The sequence below is a fragment of the Cynoglossus semilaevis genome, chromosome 1, assembly GCF_000523025.1.
Source record: "Cynoglossus semilaevis isolate Cse_v1.0 chromosome 1, Cse_v1.0, whole genome shotgun sequence".
In the NCBI taxonomy this organism is placed as follows: Eukaryota; Metazoa; Chordata; class Actinopteri; order Pleuronectiformes; family Cynoglossidae; genus Cynoglossus; species Cynoglossus semilaevis.
The window spans coordinates 22,493,261-22,511,458 of record NC_024307.1 but is presented as its reverse complement, the minus strand read 5'-3'; the positions used below and the strand labels follow the sequence as shown (position 1 = coordinate 22,511,458).

The 18,198-nt window shown below is 40.0% G+C and overlaps 1 protein-coding gene across 2 annotated transcripts in view; it reads left to right on the top strand.

Moving 5' to 3' along the window:
* The window catches only part of LOC103385641 (mitogen-activated protein kinase kinase kinase 11), a 57,412-nt gene that overhangs the window by 35,520 nt on the left and 3,694 nt on the right, over positions 1-18,198 (top strand). For both annotated transcript variants that reach the window (XM_025062427.1, XM_025062430.1), the window contains exons 4-10: positions 2,631-2,779; positions 3,964-4,139; positions 5,346-5,598; positions 10,638-10,754; positions 13,054-13,225; positions 14,772-14,884; positions 15,279-15,875. In XM_025062427.1, the coding sequence (XP_024918195.1) occupies positions 2,631-2,779; positions 3,964-4,139; positions 5,346-5,598; positions 10,638-10,754; positions 13,054-13,225; positions 14,772-14,884; positions 15,279-15,875 (1,577 nt within the window). The remainder of the gene's footprint in view (positions 1-2,630; positions 2,780-3,963; positions 4,140-5,345; positions 5,599-10,637; positions 10,755-13,053; positions 13,226-14,771; positions 14,885-15,278; positions 15,876-18,198) is intronic.

Sequence of the window (18,198 nt, the reverse complement as noted above, 5' to 3'; positions counted from 1 at the left end):
GCATATCGTACTACGTGACGACGTATTTGTCCGTTTTGCTCGCCAACTAATTACCGTGCGGAATTTGTTTCAACACCGAACGTCGGAATGATGCATCAAAACTTTCTCAATAGATTTTTGGGAGATGACAACGTAACCACAAAATGTTGTAGGTCGAGGTTGTAAACTGAGGTCCTCTTGTACCAGCTGTTATTTGTCTTTCTGTTCCAGCAATATATTAATTTCTTCTTGTCATATTTAGGAATGTGGATCTATTCACTATAAATCGCGATTAATCTACAGCTAGCATCTGATTGATCAGGTATGAAATTTTGTTCGAGGAAGAAAAAAAACAAACGTGATGGCAAAAAAGTAACCATCCTACTACTGTCATTGAATGAATCCCACAATATTCATCCAGCGTTACATATTTACCGTCCTCAGTTTTAGAGACAGGACAGTGAAGTTTCTTTGGAAAGAAATCCTGTCAGAAACAAAAGGGAAAAGTGTATAGATATGAAGTTGGGGGGGGAAGAGGGACGGACAGATTAATGGATGGAGTTGCCACTGCCATGTGATGGTGTGGCTTCAAAGAGCTTCTCTGTGCTTTGTTGTGGGACATGTGTGTTGCACACTGTCCCATTGTCTGAAGTACAGACAGAGAAGTAGGCCACACAGCAGCCCAAACCACGGCCTTTTAATCTGGGTGTGTGTTTGCTCATATAACGCGCCATAAGCGTTTCATAAATACTTGTAATTCCTATGTTTTTAATAAGAAGTGCAAACATTAATAATTACAGCAACGATGCACTCCCATTTCTGTTCATTAAAGTACTTCTTTATTCCGTGGTTTCATTTTAATCCTGTGGATTTAGAGCGTATCGTTTCTTTGTAATGGGGTTTTTAAACCCGTACAGAGCTTTTGTGAAAGGGAGCAGTTTTGAAAGCATTACTGTGAACCAAGAGAGGATTCGGCAGTGATGTCTGCTTGTTCTTGCTATTGTTACTTTAAAGGACATCTGGGGGAATATACAGTTTGCCCGTACTATTTTAAAAGGTTCTCTGCTATCTCACCATCGCACACAGCTTGTATCCCTCCACCACAACAAACCCACGCAACCTAATTTTCACAGCAATCAGTGCACAATCTAGAAAACAGTGAAATGAAGAAGCGGGCGGCCCGGGCCGGTCCGGCTCTGAAAATAAAGGGTAATCTTTGTTCTACTATTCTTTCTCATTTGTCCATGGCTGCTCGTCCCCGCAACTGCCACGCTGAGACGAGGAGCGCCTCAGGGCGATCCGACGAGCACCGTCTCTGAGCAGTCACAGTGTGTAGACATTGTAATTAGAGAACTAAATAAAAAGGGCTGCGGCCTGGCTCTCCACTTAGCGGGCCTCAACGCTGCATTCAGTCAGGTCCGGGCGAGGGCTAATTGACAGTGTGGGAGATCCAAGTTGTGCACCGTGCTTCATCTTCTTAGGACTTAGGGCTGCTCCCATTGTGTGGGCTCCAAAACCCTGTTTTGTGTATGTGTGCATACTTGTGTTCTAAGTGTACACACTTTGTATGCATGAATTCCCAACGCTTGGCGATCGCAGCTTTCATCAAGCAAAATGTTCCTAAGCAAAGTCTTGGCACTTTGCTGTCAGTGCTACAATAATGTCTAGGGTATATTCTGTGGTGCAAAGGAAAGGTATGTAAGTGTAACAGCCTACAAAGGCCGGTTATACTTGACGAAATGCAAATGATGCATTCCACATCTGCCTTTAGGCTGGTATGTGTCTGGGCAATTTTTTTGAGATGCTAATGTTTTAGCTCTGCTTTCTGTTGACCGAAACTAGCCCTGCAACAAACTGCTGTTTTAAAGGTCGATTAGTCACCGATGTTTGAAATGATTTATCGCCTAATCTTTTCCTTTTTAAAGAAATAACCAGGTCATTTGCATGAATATACAATGGCTCTTATGGTATACTAAGCCAATAAATAAATAGAGCCATAAATATAAATAAAAATATATTGTCTTTGCTGTTTTTATTTACTATAAAAAATAATTTTGTCCAGTGTTTTGAAGATCTGTAAACCACGGCACATTAAATAACATTAAAAATAAACAAGGTTTGAAATTGTTTACGTGTAAAGTAGTCCACTCCCAAACTTCGGATGTTTTGGAGCCAAACTTGAGGACAGACTTGGCTCTGCCATTTTATTCCACTGAGTCACCCTTGCAATGCTACTGCACAATGTGCACATGTGACGGTTGTCACTAGAACTGAAAACAGAGAATGGATCGCTGTGACTATAAATTACGGTTATTCATTATGTTGGGTAAAACATGTTTTTATTGCACTTTCTATGTTAGGTGAACAGCATGTGAACAAGGCTTTCAGTTCAAAATGAAACTTAAAATAAAAAATAAATCATAAATTATAAAATGAAATTTCCCCTGGGCTTGGGCTGGGCGATATAAAAGTTGTATCTCGATAGTTTTTTTTAGCTGCATGGGGATACTTAATATATATCGTATATATTTATTTATGTATATATATATACAGTATGTATACACACATATATTGACATGTATGTATGTGTGTGTCTTTTTCTGTGTAAGTGTCCAGTCTCTTGCCTTATGGTGAATGTGTTTCCTCCACAGCTATGGTGTTCTGTTGTGGGAGCTGTTAACAGGAGAGGCTCCCTACAAGGGAATTGATGGACTTGCCGTCGCCTATGGAGTCGCTGTCAACAAGCTCACATTGCCCATCCCTTCCACATGCCCCGAGCCCTTTGCACTCCTCATGTCAGGTGAAACACATGTTTTTGTGTTTGGGAGCGTGACTGAACATACTCACCAGGGCTTCTATCTTTATTTTTAGCAGTGCAACTGTAGTGGTACTTGTGGTATCTCTTGTCCTGGACATGCTCTCTCCCATTTCCCCACATATGCTTTAACATTTATAAAAGAAAGCCCTGTGTTTAGAGAGGAAGTGTGTTGTGCTGGCCCTTACTGCATGTTTGCCATAATTTATACTTAAACGTATGGTTAATGTAACATTTTAAGAGACTCCCTGATAACTAGCAAGCAGATCTTTATTTAACAGGCATTTGTCCTTTCATTTTACCTATTCTTTTTACTTATGTTGTCAAATGACAAGTGCAGAAAACCCCTAGTCTTTAGATCAGTGGCTCTAAAATTAATTGTTTTTGGTTTTTTTTAAATGCCTTACAACACATCCAAATTCTTATGCGGCGATAAGATGCATTTCACAGGCGTTTCAGATAACTTGTGAATTTTTGTTACAACAAGTTTTGTTTTGTTTGACTCAATGAAACTTAATTATAATGCTTGTTAAACTGAGTCTCAGTACAGATCAATGCGTGTGAGCTATGCAGTGAATAAGTGAGCAACTTCCTTTTTTTGTGTCCCCTAATTCAAAGAATGTGTCCACAGAAGTGAAACTTCCCCCTAAACCAGATTTTCCGTCAACTATAAGAAAACAAGACTGAAATCATACTTTCTTCAATGCAGCCGCATAGTTTAGCTACTGATTTTTCAGGTTACAGATTACTTGACCAAGTCAAACCCACTATGTTATGATGACATTGTTTGTTCTTCTAGATCTATCTGTCTGACTGTCTGTCTATCTGTCTGTCCATCCATCCGTCCATCCATCTATCTATAATCTGTCTGTCTGTCTGTCTCTGTCTGTCTGTTTATCTATCTATCTATCTATCTATCTATCTATCTATCTATCTAGCTAGCTAATTCAATTTGATTTAATCTAATCTGATCTGAGTCTTATCTGCTGAAACTTTGCCTCTATTACAGGGTCAATTGACCTAGAAATAAGAGTAGGACATATCCAATTCTGTTACAGACTACAGACTATTTTGTTAGAAGCAGGTTAACCGACATATCTTTTAATTGAATTATGCACTTGTATGCACAACAATCCTGGCAGTCCTTAAGTCTGTACTATTCCTGGCAGAGTGCTGGGACCAAGATCCCCACTACAGACCCAACTTCAGCTCCATCCTGGACCAGCTGACGGCACTAGAGCAGCAGGTGAAGGAGGAGATGCCTCAGGACTCTTTCCACTCCCTGCAGGAGGACTGGAAGCTGGAGATCCAGGACATGTTTGATGAACTCCGGGCCAAAGAAAAAGTAAGAGAAATCGGATTTATCTACGTTTTTTTTTTTATTAATGCTGAATAAATTACGAACAATTGAAAAGAATAAAATGAAATCATTTTAAACTGAGCTGTCACTGAAGAGTTGGAGCAGTTATTCTTATTATTCTTATTCCCTGTAACATATAAATATGTGTATAAATATATATGCATATATAATAATTAATAAAAGGTTAATATATGATACCATATATTGTTACTGTATATTTATAATGAAAACATTTACCTGGTAATTTCCTAATTATAAAGTGAAAAAAATAAAAAAATCAGCCAACATTTCATGGAGAAATAGCAGCAGGGAAGCTGGCCCGCTTTCAGCTGGCACTGGCTACACCTCCTCCTGCGACCTTTAAAGAGTAAGCAATTCAGAAAATGGATGGGTGAGTAAAGAGCAACTATTATAGCCAGAATTACAACTTTACATTCATACCTAAAAATGTATGAATGTAAAGTTAAACTCTAAAAACAGCACTTTAGAGACACCTTGGACATTTCAGCTCTACCATTTCATGCACAGTGTTTAATGTTAAGTCTCTTGTCCTCCAGTGACATCAAACACTATTCCGTTCCCCTTGAACGGCCGGTTGTAAATGTAAGTCTGTACAGCTCAGGGGTCACCAACCCTCGGTCCGCGGACCAGTCCATAGGTCATTTGGTATCGGGGCATTTTTACAATCCAATCATATCCATTTACTTTCTTTATTTAAAGATAATCTGTCAACATTTTAAAATAATACTTAATTCAGACTCTGATACAAACAGAATAGAGTCTGAAAGATGTTTAATTTAAAAAAATGTAATACTCAGCACCTTGGTACCAGTCTGTAGTAACGGGTGGTACTGGCTGACCAGTCCTTGGAACAAAGAAGGTTGGAGACTGCTGGTATAGATGGAACTACTCCATACCAGACTGAGACAAGTTTCTGCAACTGATTATTATTTATTCAAGCTACAAATATTGTTCATTGCTGTGTAATAAAAAAACGTTTAATTTCTTAGGTTAAGAAACTCTGCTGCGTGGAGTTTTTAAGCTCCCACGGGTTACACAAAACGGCTTGACGGGACGCATTTGGCCCCAGGTTTTTTAGTTTGACACGTATGCTCTAAGACTTGACCTGGATAAACAAATAAACTGGAACTAATAAAGCAGGTAATTCTCACTGCTTCTCTCCCCCTTTAGGAACTGCGGTGCCGAGAGGAGGAGCTGAAGAGGGCCGCTCTGGAGCAGAAGTCCCATGAGGAATTCTTGAGGCTGCGCGAGCAGCAGCTGGCACAGTGGGAGCAGGATGTTTTTGAACGAGAGCTCAGCCTCCTCATCCTCCACCTGAACCAGAATCAGAACCAGGAGAAACCCAATGTCAAGAAGAGGAAGGGCACCTTCAAGAAACACAAGCTAAAGTGCAAGAATGGAGAGAAGATCAGCATGCCACAAGGTTCGTGCGTTGCTTTCCCCCCAACAGCTGTTCTAAGCTTTTCATTCATAGTTTCACAAATTATACAAATCAAAAGCAAAAGCAAAAAGAAGCATTAAATTGAATCAATATTTTACCTACTTCTACCTCAAGTGTCCCAGAGAGATTAGAATGGACAAAATGAACATTCTGGTTGTCAGATACCAATCGATACATTTCGCCATTAGCTGCAGCCACATTTGACACTAACAGGCGAAGCTATTCAGATCAAACTATTTGTATTAAAGATGAAAACAAAACTACCAGTGCAACAAGCTGGGCCATATAGTCTTATGCATGCATCCCCGCCTCCTACTGGACTGGAGTGTGTGCCTCTCCCTCTTTCTCTCCATTTGTTAGTGTATGTTAACAAACTAAGTTATAAGAGATTTTAAGTTTGTTTATATTTAAAATCCGTCACTTTGACTCTGTGTCAGCTCCAGCCGACACTTGTTGTTTTCGTTTTTCCTCTTTCACGCTCAGTTGGCTGCTGTTCCTGCTCCGTCCTCTACGACTGTGTCAAAGTCACAAGCCGCTGCAACTCATGCGCTGTGTTACAATGTGTGCAAATATATTTTCGGCTGAGCAAGCATGCGTGAATATGCACTGTGTGTATGTATGTGTGCACTGTGGTCAGGCTTTTCCCAGCAGCAGCAGCAGCAGGGCAGTGATGTGGTGGGGGTTTGATGAGAGGGGCGAGCGAGCCAACCACGCCTCAGCACTTCCTGTCCATGAATACGCTGCTGCCGGCTGGCCCCGCTCTCTCTCTCACTCTTTTTTTCGTGATCTTCCCTCACCCTTGTCCTCCCGCTCTTCTCCCTGTCTAGTGTTTTTCTTTCCCTTCTGACCGTCTCCTCTTTTTCTTCCTCTTTAAACCACAGTGGGTTTGTTTTTGTCTCTTCATCCGCTGTGCTCTAGACAAGTTTCTGCAACTGATTATTATTTATTCAAGCTACAAATATTGTTCATTGCTGTGTAATAAAAAAACGTTTAATTTCTTAGGTTAAGAAACTCTGCTGCGTGGAGTTTTTAAACTCCTGCGGGCCACACAAAACGGCTTGACGGGACGCATTTGGCCCCAGGTTTTTGAGTTTGACACGTATGCTCTAAGACTTGACCTGGATAAACAAATAAACTGGAACTAATAAAGCAGGTAATCCTCACTACTTCTCTCCCCCTTTAGGAACTGCGGTGCCGAGAGGAGGAGCTGAAGAGGGCCGCTCTGGAGCAGAAGTCCCATGAGGAATTCTTGAGGCTGCGCGAGCAGCAGCTGGCACAGTGGGAGCAGGATGTTTTTGAACGAGAGCTCAGCCTCCTCATCCTCCACCTGAACCAGAATCAGAACCAGGAGAAACCCAATGTCAAGAAGAGGAAGGGCACCTTCAAGAAACACAAGCTAAAGTGCAAGAATGGAGAGAAGATCAGCATGCCACAAGGTTCGTGCGTTGCTTTCCCCCCAACAGCTGTTCTAAGCTTTTCATTCATAGTTTCACAAATTATACAAATCAAAAGCAAAAGCAAAAAGAAGCATTAAATTGAATCAATATTTTACCTACTTCTACCTCAAGTGTCCCAGAGAGATTAGAATGGACAAAATGAACATTCTGGTTGTCAGATACCAATCGATACATTTCGCCATTAGCTGCAGCCACATTTGACACTAACAGGCGAAGCTATTCAGATCAAACTATTTGTATTAAAGATGAAAACAAAACTACCAGTGCAACAAGCTGGGCCATATAGTCTTATGCATGCATCCCCGCCTCCTACTGGACTGGAGTGTGTGCCTCTCCCTCTTTCTCTCCATTTGTTAGTGTATGTTAACAAACTAAGTTATAAGAGATTTTAAGTTTGTTTATATTTAAAATCCGTCACTTTGACTCTGTGTCAGCTCCAGCCGACACTTGTTGTTTTCGTTTTTCCTCTTTCACGCTCAGTTGGCTGCTGTTCCTGCTCCGTCCTCTACGACTGTGTCAAAGTCACAAGCCGCTGCAACTCATGCGCTGTGTTACAATGTGTGCAAATATATTTTCGGCTGAGCAAGCATGCGTGAATATGCACTGTGTGTATGTATGTGTGCGCTGTGGTCAGGCTTTTCCCAGCAGCAGCAGCAGCAGGGCAGTGATGTGGTGGGGGTTTGATGAGAGGGGCGAGCGAGCCAACCACGCCTCAGCACTTCCTGTCCATGAATACGCTGCTGCCGGCTGGCCCCGCTCTCTCTCTCACTCTTTTTTTCGTGATCTTCCCTCACCCTTGTCCTCCCGCTCTTCTCCCTGTCTAGTGTTTTTCTTTCCCTTCTGACCGTCTCCTCTTTTTCTTCCTCTTTAAACCACAGTGGGTTTGTTTTTGTCTCTTCATCCGCTGTGCTCTTGCACTTTGCTTCCTGTGGAGTAGACTTCACTTGATCCTCCATTTCATAGAAGTTATGAAAACCAATATTTCCCGAATTGCGATGTTAGAAAAGCGTGTGAATTGAAAGTTTTGTCATTGAACAAATGTTCAATATTTAATAATATAATATCTTAAAATACATTTTCCTGCTCTTCAGGCAAAATAAAAAGAAGGTTAAAGAGTCACATAGAGAGACTAGAAGACATGTTAAACATGAATGAAATATAGTTGTTACCAAAGAATCCTAACATGTCTGAGTTTTATTGTAACATAATATGAAAAGAGAGAAGAGATTAACAGCATAAAGAGCTCTGGAATCACTTTATGTCAATATAAACTTAAAGCTGTAGAACTTTCTCTTCCCTGTCGTTGTTTCCTGATAAGGGATGTAACTTACAAAAAGTTTTTTTGAAAATTCACAAATACAGAAAGAAAATCAAGTCATTTATACAATTTTTTTTTTAAAGAGGAGCATTTTTTTCTTAAGTGCATAGATTTGTGTATATATGTGTGTGTGTATATATATATATACGTATATATATATATACGTATATATGTATATATATATCTGTATATGTGTGTATATATATGCATATATGTATGTGTATATATGTGGATATATATGCATATATGTATAGACATTTGTTTATGTACATACATATATGTATATGTAAGTAAATGTGTATATATTTGTACGTATACATATGTATCTATACCCATATACAGTACAATAGTAAATTTACTTTTCTATTGATACTATGTAAATTCATACTACCTGCTCTACATCTGTGCTTTCTGCAACAATGGTTCAATGAAAAATGTGGTTATTTATTTTGCTTTTTAGTTATTCAGCTAGTAGTCATTTATACTGCAATAATTTTCTGACCTCAAAACTAAACCGTGCTTTTGGTTTTTCACTTTGAAATTATTCTAACTCCATCAGTAACAAGCTCATTTCAGCTGGTGCTAATGGCACTTATAATGTTCTCAGGTCAAACCTGTGCAGCTTTAATTAAAATGGTGGAGATTACAATGACATAATTAATAAATTAGCCATTCATATTAGCACTCTCTCCTGCGGCCTCTCTTGTCAGTGCTCATTGAAACTCTCACTTTAGACCACCGCTTGTAATTGTGTCAGTCACAAGTGAGTGGGAACAGGGTTTTGTGGCTTATGTGGGGTCTCACTGATGAAAGAGGACGGAATTAAAAAGCCGAGGGTGCAAATGACAGACGAGGAGAGGGAAATTGATTCATCAGGCACATGCTAATCGGAGGAAATGGTTTATAATGTGAGGGAATGAAGTACTGATTGAGAGAATAATTTATTACAAATGATGTCCACCAGGGTTTGTCGGTCAATGCTTTTCGACACACTTAGCAGTGAACTACATCCCCAAGTTTTCCAAAAAATGCAATTAAAAGTGCAATGTATTATGTATTGTGTTTTTCACTAAACCCTTTATTTAACATCCAAACACAGGTAAAAAATATATTTTCTTTAGTCTTAGAGAACTAGTTTCTGCACGCTTTAATGGGTCTCTACTGGTCAATTTTGACTAGACTAGAGCTTCTGCACGCTTTAATGGGTCTCTACTGATCAATTTTGACTAGACTAGAGGAGAGTCCTGGGTTAGATTCCCAGAGAAACCACATGCTGGGGGCAGCCTGTTGACAGCATATCTGCTGTTAACACAAGAATTTCCCAAATATGGGATCAATATAGTTCAATTATTATTATTATCAACAGGTAATACTACACAGAAAAGTTCTTTTTGTGTTAGCTGTTGTTCTTAACAAAATCGTAACTAGGGATCACTCGATCAGACAGTCGGATCGGTATCGGTCCGATATTGGTCAAAATTCCAGGGTCGAACATTGAAATAAACAACCGTAGCCTGTCCGATACCTACGACAGCCCGCAGCGTGCTGGAGGAGAATAGAAGATTTCGTATTGATATCAGTATCGGCAGGTACTCCAAGTTGTTGTAACTGTATTGCGCATGAAAAGGTTGTATCGAGCTAGCCTTTTCATATTTTATGCCGAGATCACTACTTTGTGCAGCCACGTTGCTCCTCTTGCGCAAACATTAAGGCCTTGTCTTGTTGTGGATTTGAAATCCTTTCTGCTATGCCAAGGACAGTATAGTTCCTTGACGTTCTTAGAAAAGTGATCGTGCACGGTCCGCTCGCTCCTCTGTCTACGGACAATTTCTTCAAAATTGTTGACTAAGCTAAGAATGAAGAGAACAGTCTACTGAAGAAGCCGATGTAGGGTTTTATCCAATTTGAGGAAGTCAAGGACAAGTTTTGCAACCTTTACATTTGTACGCTCACACACTGTCAGCTCTTTTTAAGTAAGGCCACTAAAGCAAGTGTGTGTGTTAGCGGACGGTAATTGAACATTATCAAGTACAGTTGTTCTCTTGTTGACCATTTACAGTGCACTGCTACACACCACTAGCCTCACACAAATATAAGCCCTTTGCTTTTATATTAAATAAACACAAAGCACATTAACGGTGCTCAGGCAGCAATTTTCTGTTTAGGACCGCTCTAATTTACTTTCGCAATGTTTCTGTTTGTCTGCCACCCAGTTAGTTTAATATGTCTTTTTATGTGTGTTGCAGATTTCATCCATAAGATCACAGTACAAGCTTCTCCCGGCCTGGAGAAGAGGCGCAACTCTCCGGATTTGGGTTCAGGCTCTTCGCCCTCCATCGGCCCACGTTTCCGTGCAATCCAGCGTGAGTGCTGCCTCTTTTTTTTCCCCTGCTAGACACACGTGTGTGAGCTTCCAGAGACGTTTAGAAAAACAAAGAATGTGGGATCTCTGGTCCTGGTGCATACGCACAGACTGTGTTGCAACAGTACAACCCTCAATTTTCAATAGTCTTTCATGTGCTCTCAACCACCCACTTGTCTTCTTTTGTCTTTCCTTGTTTCCCCATGGGCCCCCACATGCTCTCCCTACCCCTCCCTGGCTTACTGCTCCCTCTTTCTCTCTCACACACACCCTTTTTCCTTTTCAATAGTCTGTTCCAGTCCAAATATTGTCCGACTTCCTCTCAGCGGCTCAGCACTTCTCACATGTTTTTTTTTTTTTTTTTTTTTTCCCCACTGTAGCCCCTCTGCTGCTCCCTCTGTCTGCAGTTGCTGTGATGCTGCAGCGGGGGGAGCCGTAGAGCTGTATTCCTTCTGCAGCAGGTCTCTACAGTTTGATATGCATGTAGTGGCTACAGTGCGGTTGACTGAATTAAAAATAAGCTGGGAGGTATTCAGTGCTTTAGGAGAGAAGGGTTGCAGCAGCAGAGCTGCAGCAGAGATTTACTTTACTCTCCTGCTTGTCAGGTTCTCAGACAAATGCTTAGAGATTCTCCTTACGGAGAGAAACTGTAGGCAGCAGGTCATGGGGCTGTCTTAAATAAAAGCCAACAGGAAATTTGTGGCGCAGCAATGGACAGGAAAGGTTTTTGTTTTTTTCCTCAACAATTAACACTATGTGGTTGGCAGTAAGAAAAACATTTATCTGTAAAAGTGGTTGGAAAATCCAAAACATCTGTTGGTGTCATTTATTCATTAAACAGAGGGCTGGTTTTCTTCACTTCCTAATGACTCTCACTAATAGCAATGACTAAGCCACAAGTGTGCCAGTCATTAAAATGTGTTTAGTGGATATTTATTGTTGCCCTCTGAGTGGCGAGTAGTGATTCATTGCGGCTGCCTCCCAGATTTCTCGAGGAGTGCCAACGTGATTTGCTTCAGTTCGCAGGTCTCCATTCAACAAGATGTATGTTTGACAGGTACAAGTTCTCCACGGAGGGCACAATGAACCCACGGAATGATCTTGGCCTTGGAAGTCAATCCTCACATCCTGCAGAAGTTCCCTGCTTTCAGTAACAGGAAGTTAGGCTTTTCGTAGCAATTTCATGGCAAAACTAAAAAATGTTGAGTTTTAGTATTTCAGAAGAAATTCCAATGTCCTGCATTAATTTATCTTATTTTTTGTGTCCATATTCCATGTATATATGATTTGGGAGGGGAACGTGATTGTGACGATAAAAATAAGGAGTTTGTTAGGAGCCACAGTTGAATTAACTCACATGTAGGTAAATTTGGACATATTTAACTATAAATGCAAATGCACTTCTCTGGTGAAGTCAGTTTTGGAAACTTTTTGTGGTATTTCTGTTTGGTGGAGTGCCGTGGGTGTTTTCAAATATAAAATATGTGCCATGGCCCAACAAAGGTTCAGGAACACAGATTTAGGGTACATTAGGTTTATGGTACTGTAAATGTGCTATTGCCACAATACTGAAGCAATGGCAGCATTAATGAAGTGGAAACCCTGCGCCATAATGCCAATGAGTATGCAGTTTTGGAGGGTACAATTTAACTGAACTGAAGTGAAGGAGAGCCATTAATCAACTGAGACCTAACTGAACTGAAGTGAAGGAGAGCCATCAACTGAGACTTGTCTGGTCATGTCTTAAGGTTTTGAACTTGTGTATGTTCACTATCTAGACATATTGGTTGAGATGATGAGAAAGTACATGTAAGGCAGTATTTAAATCATAGGTAACAATAATGTCTTATACATGCAGTCTCTGTGACTGTCTATGTGTCTATCGTGTTTGTTTGTTTTTACAAATTGAATTCCTTTCTTGTCTTTGTTTAGTTTGTTTTGTGTTTCGTTGACAGCTTCTTAGTTTTTGGGCAGAACAATTATTTGTCTTTTTCCGTGGCAAGTTTTGAGATGGTTGTCAACTTTTATTTTCACAGCCTTTTTTAATAAAATGATAGTTCTTTAAGTGTTAGGCATTAAGTTTTAAATTGTTTTACTTGTTTGATAGACATCTTTATTATTACTTTTGTTTTTGATATCTGTTTATGTAAAAACACAATTATTTCTACTTTCAAGTACTTAACGTATATATACACATACGCAAATATATACATAATATATACATACTTACAAACCTGATTGTTCTGTTTCTTTGTCTTGTGAAATTCACGTTTTTATTTTTCTTGTCATTTTATTCGCAGTAAGTCCCAGTGACAACAACAAAACATTTGGACTGAGCCCTGTTTGGCCCCTTGACGTGCCTTCATTCAAACACACCAACGGAGACCTGAGGTTGGGCCCCCACTGGCGCCCCCAGAGCCCTAAGAGTCCTAAAAGTCCCAAAGTTCTGCGTCTTAGTCCTCAGGAAAACAGGTACAGCCGGTCTTATCTTTTTATGTTAAGACCCTTTGTACTTAAATTATCTCAGCACCATCCTTGAAGGGTTATATTGTTTTTATCTTTTAAAACTATTTCTGCCAATTTTTTGCCCCTATCTTTCCAAATTTGAATTGCCAGATGGAGAATATTAACCAGTATTATTTGATATTTTGTGTATACACAGACGATACACAGATTTAAGCAGCAATAAATGAATCAGGCTAAATTTAGCACCACAACCACCAAAGCCCCACAGTAGCTGCTCAAGCTACACTTCTCCAGGCAAATTTGACCCTTCCTGCAGGTGATAGCTCTACTGAGGGGTGGATTCATGTCCTTGTTTTAAGCTTAGCACAACCAGGCTCCATTGGGTAAAGGCCTGGCCAACACTGATTGGCAGGTCACAATCACTGGCCCTGAACTCAGGAATCTGTGTAAAGCTTAAACTAGAGGCATTGGTGGGCATTTGGAAATTTTTCTGGCACACCTATCTGGGAGGAGATCCTGACGCTGGCCTAGGACATGCTAGAGGAGATCACATTTCCAGACTGGCTTGAGAATGTTTAGGCATTCCTCCAAGGAGTGGATGAAGGAGCCAGGAAAGGAGGGTCTAAACTTCCTCTCTGAGAGTGTTTCTCTCACGGATTACCAGTGGAGAACAAGGCTCAGTAACTGAACTGATGAAAACCGGTTTTGTTGTTTCCGTTTGTTTACACATTTTCACAACTTGTTTTTATTGTATTTCAAAGTTCACCTTGAACCACACCATGCCACTAATTTTATTTATGAAGCACTTAAAGAACAGCTTGGCTGACCAAAGTGCTGTACAATAAAACATATAAAAATTAAAGCAATAAGTGATAAAAATAAGGCAGAAAAAACCCTGGTAGATAAAAATGAAATTCTCACTCTGGGTTAAAAGCCAAATAATAAGAGTGTGTTAATAAACTTAAAAATAGCAAATGAAGGAGCATGTCTGAGGGATAGGGTCTGCTTGTTCCAAAGTTAAGGACCCAAAACTGATTAAAACCTTGATCACCTCTTATGTTCCTTGAAAAAGAAGGTCAGTTTAGTAAGGGTAAAACATTGAACGTTCAAAACAAATTAGTGAATTTTAAATTTGATTCAGAAATGAACAAGGCGCCGGAGAAGGGGGGCTGAAACCAATAGAATTGTGAACTCTTTTTAATTAGACAGTTTTTCATCTGAGTTTTTTTTTTCATGTGAATGTGGCTTTCTCAAACGTTTTAGACTCTGTACCACCTAAGAAACGATTGAGCTCTCTAAGTACCACCATGTTGACCAACATTAGATTATAGCAGCAGAGGCCTTCCCTATTAGCTTCCACCACACAGGAGAGATGTTTAGAAAGATGTTTATGTTTAAATGTTGTTAATTGTGCATGGTATGTTTCAGATTTGTTCAGTTGAAAATGTAAATGTGAAAATCAGATTTATCATATTAATGTTTTAAAGATTCATCTTAATCTATTAAGATCAAGATGAATCATTATTAAATGTACTTCATTTGTGTTTTTTAGTCTTTCAATGAGAGCCAAACTCTTGGAGACGGACAGCAATGAGAATGGGGAGTCCAAGGATGACTTTGAGGAGTACAGGCCCTCCACCCCAACTCCTCCATCTACACAGAATGGTAACTCATTCCATCCATTACTTTAACAACAGTCCGTTGCATATTTCAGTTGTCACTATAATCACCTACCATATTTTCTGGAGTATAATAATTTCACATGTTTGTTATTTTAATACTAACAGCCGTGAAAAGGCAGTCTACACTTGTGTACCAGTATCTACAGCTCCTGTAAGCTGCACTTTTTTTCATCCATTGGCTGGTGCGACTTATACTCCAGAGTGACTTATAGTCCAGAAATTACGGTCCATTGACAGTGTGAATTCTTAATAGTTACATAAATATTAAGTGTGTTGTTTTTTGGGTTTTTTTTTTTAAATCTGTGTCTTTCTTTTATGCTGTCTTCGGGAAAGTCTACTTCATTTTTTTTTTTTTTTTATCTTTCGCTCTATTCAAGGGACCTCAGTGAAGGACAGCTTGCGGCTTCCTCTACCTCAGGGAGACTCTGGTAGTGAGGAAGGTGGTTACTCCCCGGCTGGCTCTCCCAGGTCAGAGAGAGTCCCCCACCGTGGCCTGGTAAAGAGCACACACCGAGCCCTGCTTAGCAGCGCCTCCCTCCTGGGTTCAATAGGACTCGGTCGCTGCCTTGATGTCCCCCCAAGAGTGCCCCCTCGAACTAATCACCCTTCCCTAGGAGACCGCACGCCTTCCGAACCGGAGATCTCTTTCCCCAAGCCTCTTCATTCAGACCCCCCAGTAGTAGATGACCTCATCTCCTTCTCACCCTCTGAGCTGCTCCCCAGACCACTCTTGGATCTAGTTCTGCAGTACCAAGAAGGTAAGCCCTTACCATTGACTCCACCACCACCCAACCCACGGGAGAGAAGTAGCCACCGGACGCCGCACAGTCCATGGGGTTCCAGCACCCCCCAGCAACTGGAGCCAGAATGGAGCTCCAGTTCACATGCAGCTAATGGAGAGGTCTGGGCGGAACTGGAACACAGAGCTGATAGAAGGAGGAGGTCCACTCAAGGCCTGCACTCATCTCAGCTAGGTCAGTTTGTTTTTCTTTCTCTTTCTCATTTATTTTTAGGTTGTTGATTGCTCCTACTATAAATACATGGCTGCCAGTTATAATTAAATAAACTGCAATTGATTTTCGAATATTAGTGGGAACAATTAAAGGGTACTTCAAAACCTTACTCGGTACTTCAGGTTAGTAGATTCACTCCAGTATTCCCTTAGTTTGATGGTAAGTGTTGAATCAAGTTATAAAAAATATGTTTCACATATTATTGTTAATGTTAATATATATGTTTAAAATACCGTTGTCTTTTTTCGGTGTGGTTTTTTCGGCACCACACTGAAAGAGGATGTTACTCTGATTTTAAACTGTATATTCGCAATTCGTCATAGCACCATTTCCCTGTTTCCAATGCAGAAGTATTATCTTTTTATAGCAAGGTTTTTGGCACACGCGGCTTCAGCGAAACATGTTTTTTCATTTACATAAAAGCTTTTTCCTCAGCTCTACATATCACAGGTAACAGCTGGCCCTGGTCTTTCACAGCTAATATGTACTAAGCAAACCTAGCTTCAATCTTGTGACCAGGCTTCTGTTGTTCTCACTTTAGGGGTTTCTTTTATTTCAGAAATGAAAATGAAGGTTCAACCTGAGGTGCTACAGCTGAGCCTTAAAAAAGCAGCATATTGGATTGGAGATTATCAGCTTTCTGTTTTATGTGTCTGCCTGTTAAAAACTACCATCTAGACTATGGACGGGTGGAAATATATGATAGATCATAAAAGGTAACAGTGCCATGAAGAAAGTTTTAGCCATGATAATACAAATCCATGTTTGAAAGGTACAGTGTGGAAGAATTTGTCTTTTCAGGCAGGAGGAGCTGTCTGATTTCCCCGTGTACCACAGTGTTAACCCTGTTGTAACAAATTTTAATTATGCCATGACGCTGGTCTTCATCTGTTCCACCCTGGCTGCACCTTTTTTCTTCACCGTCTTTGTGCACTGTCCATTACTACATTATTGTCAGAGACTTTATCACGATATTACGATTATCACAATTATTATGTGTTAATTAATTTTGCAACATTATGAATGTCTAAAATCATATAAACACTTCTTGCAGGTCTTCAACCTAGGGGGAATAGTTTAAATCCTGAGCTGTACTAGATGTTTAGGTTTATTTTAATCGTTTTTCTGATTTTATGTGGCCACATATGAAACATATTATTTTGGTTTGTTTATTTATTGTTTAAATTACAGTGACATACACAAATGAGTAATAAATGAAACGGACATCCCATAGTGCTGGGAGCTCAAGCCAAGCCCAACGTTTACTCACTGATGGGAGAAAGTCAAAGGAGCTAAATGTTTACTGACTGAGGACCCTGAGAAGTTTATATGGTGTTTTATTCTACAGGTCACTGCGCACAAAAAGTGATCGACCTCACGCTTTGTTTTAATTCAGACAGTATAATCTAACTTGTCCGGTTGCACTGAAAGCTGATCCCGTGCACAATTAACTGCAAAATCACAGGCTAACATTTAATTTCCTACCACATCATGTTACGTTAGGAAAAAAATGTTGTAATTTAATCCAGTTACTGTGTATTTACTTTTACCTACCCTTACAAAGTGGGGCGGCTATTTCCCTGCAGGTGATGAAACATTCGATATATTTCCTCCTTTCACAGCAGTTGTTTTAGACATGCTTTACATGCTGTCAAGCTGTTTTCAACGACAACCTACTCCCTACTAATTACCTTCTATCTATCTATCCATCTATCCATCCATCCATCCATCCATCCATCCATCCATCCAGTATTGATATCTGTATCAACAGATACCTCAAGTTATAGAATCGTTATTGGACATAAAAAAGTTGTATTAAGCCATCCCTATTAAAAACTTGTCTTAAATGTACTAAATCAAAGTGTCAACACCTAAAGACCCCGAAACAGTAGGGTTTAAGACCAAAAGCACAAAACACATGTATAAAATACAGTGAAGGAGATCGCAGTTGGAGTGTATCTCTCATTGTTAGACCTATCATCCATGTATGTGCCAGCATTTCTATAGGTAAATAAAATATAATTGAAGAGCCCTTTCATCAAGAATTAGCATTAATTTACATTTAAAATGTCACATAAGAATGTGTATTCTCGCATCCTACGTCTTGATGTGAGTCATGTGGTGTGTCCTGCTCTAAGACTAATGCATAGAGTCTTTTTTGTTTTTGTTTTTAGAAGCACTGACACACTCACGGGTTGTAGTGATGCATGCTCCGGTTTCAGTTGTTTTAAGAGTGTGTGGGCCTTAAGAGTGCCTTCTGGGAACATTTCACACCATATCTGGT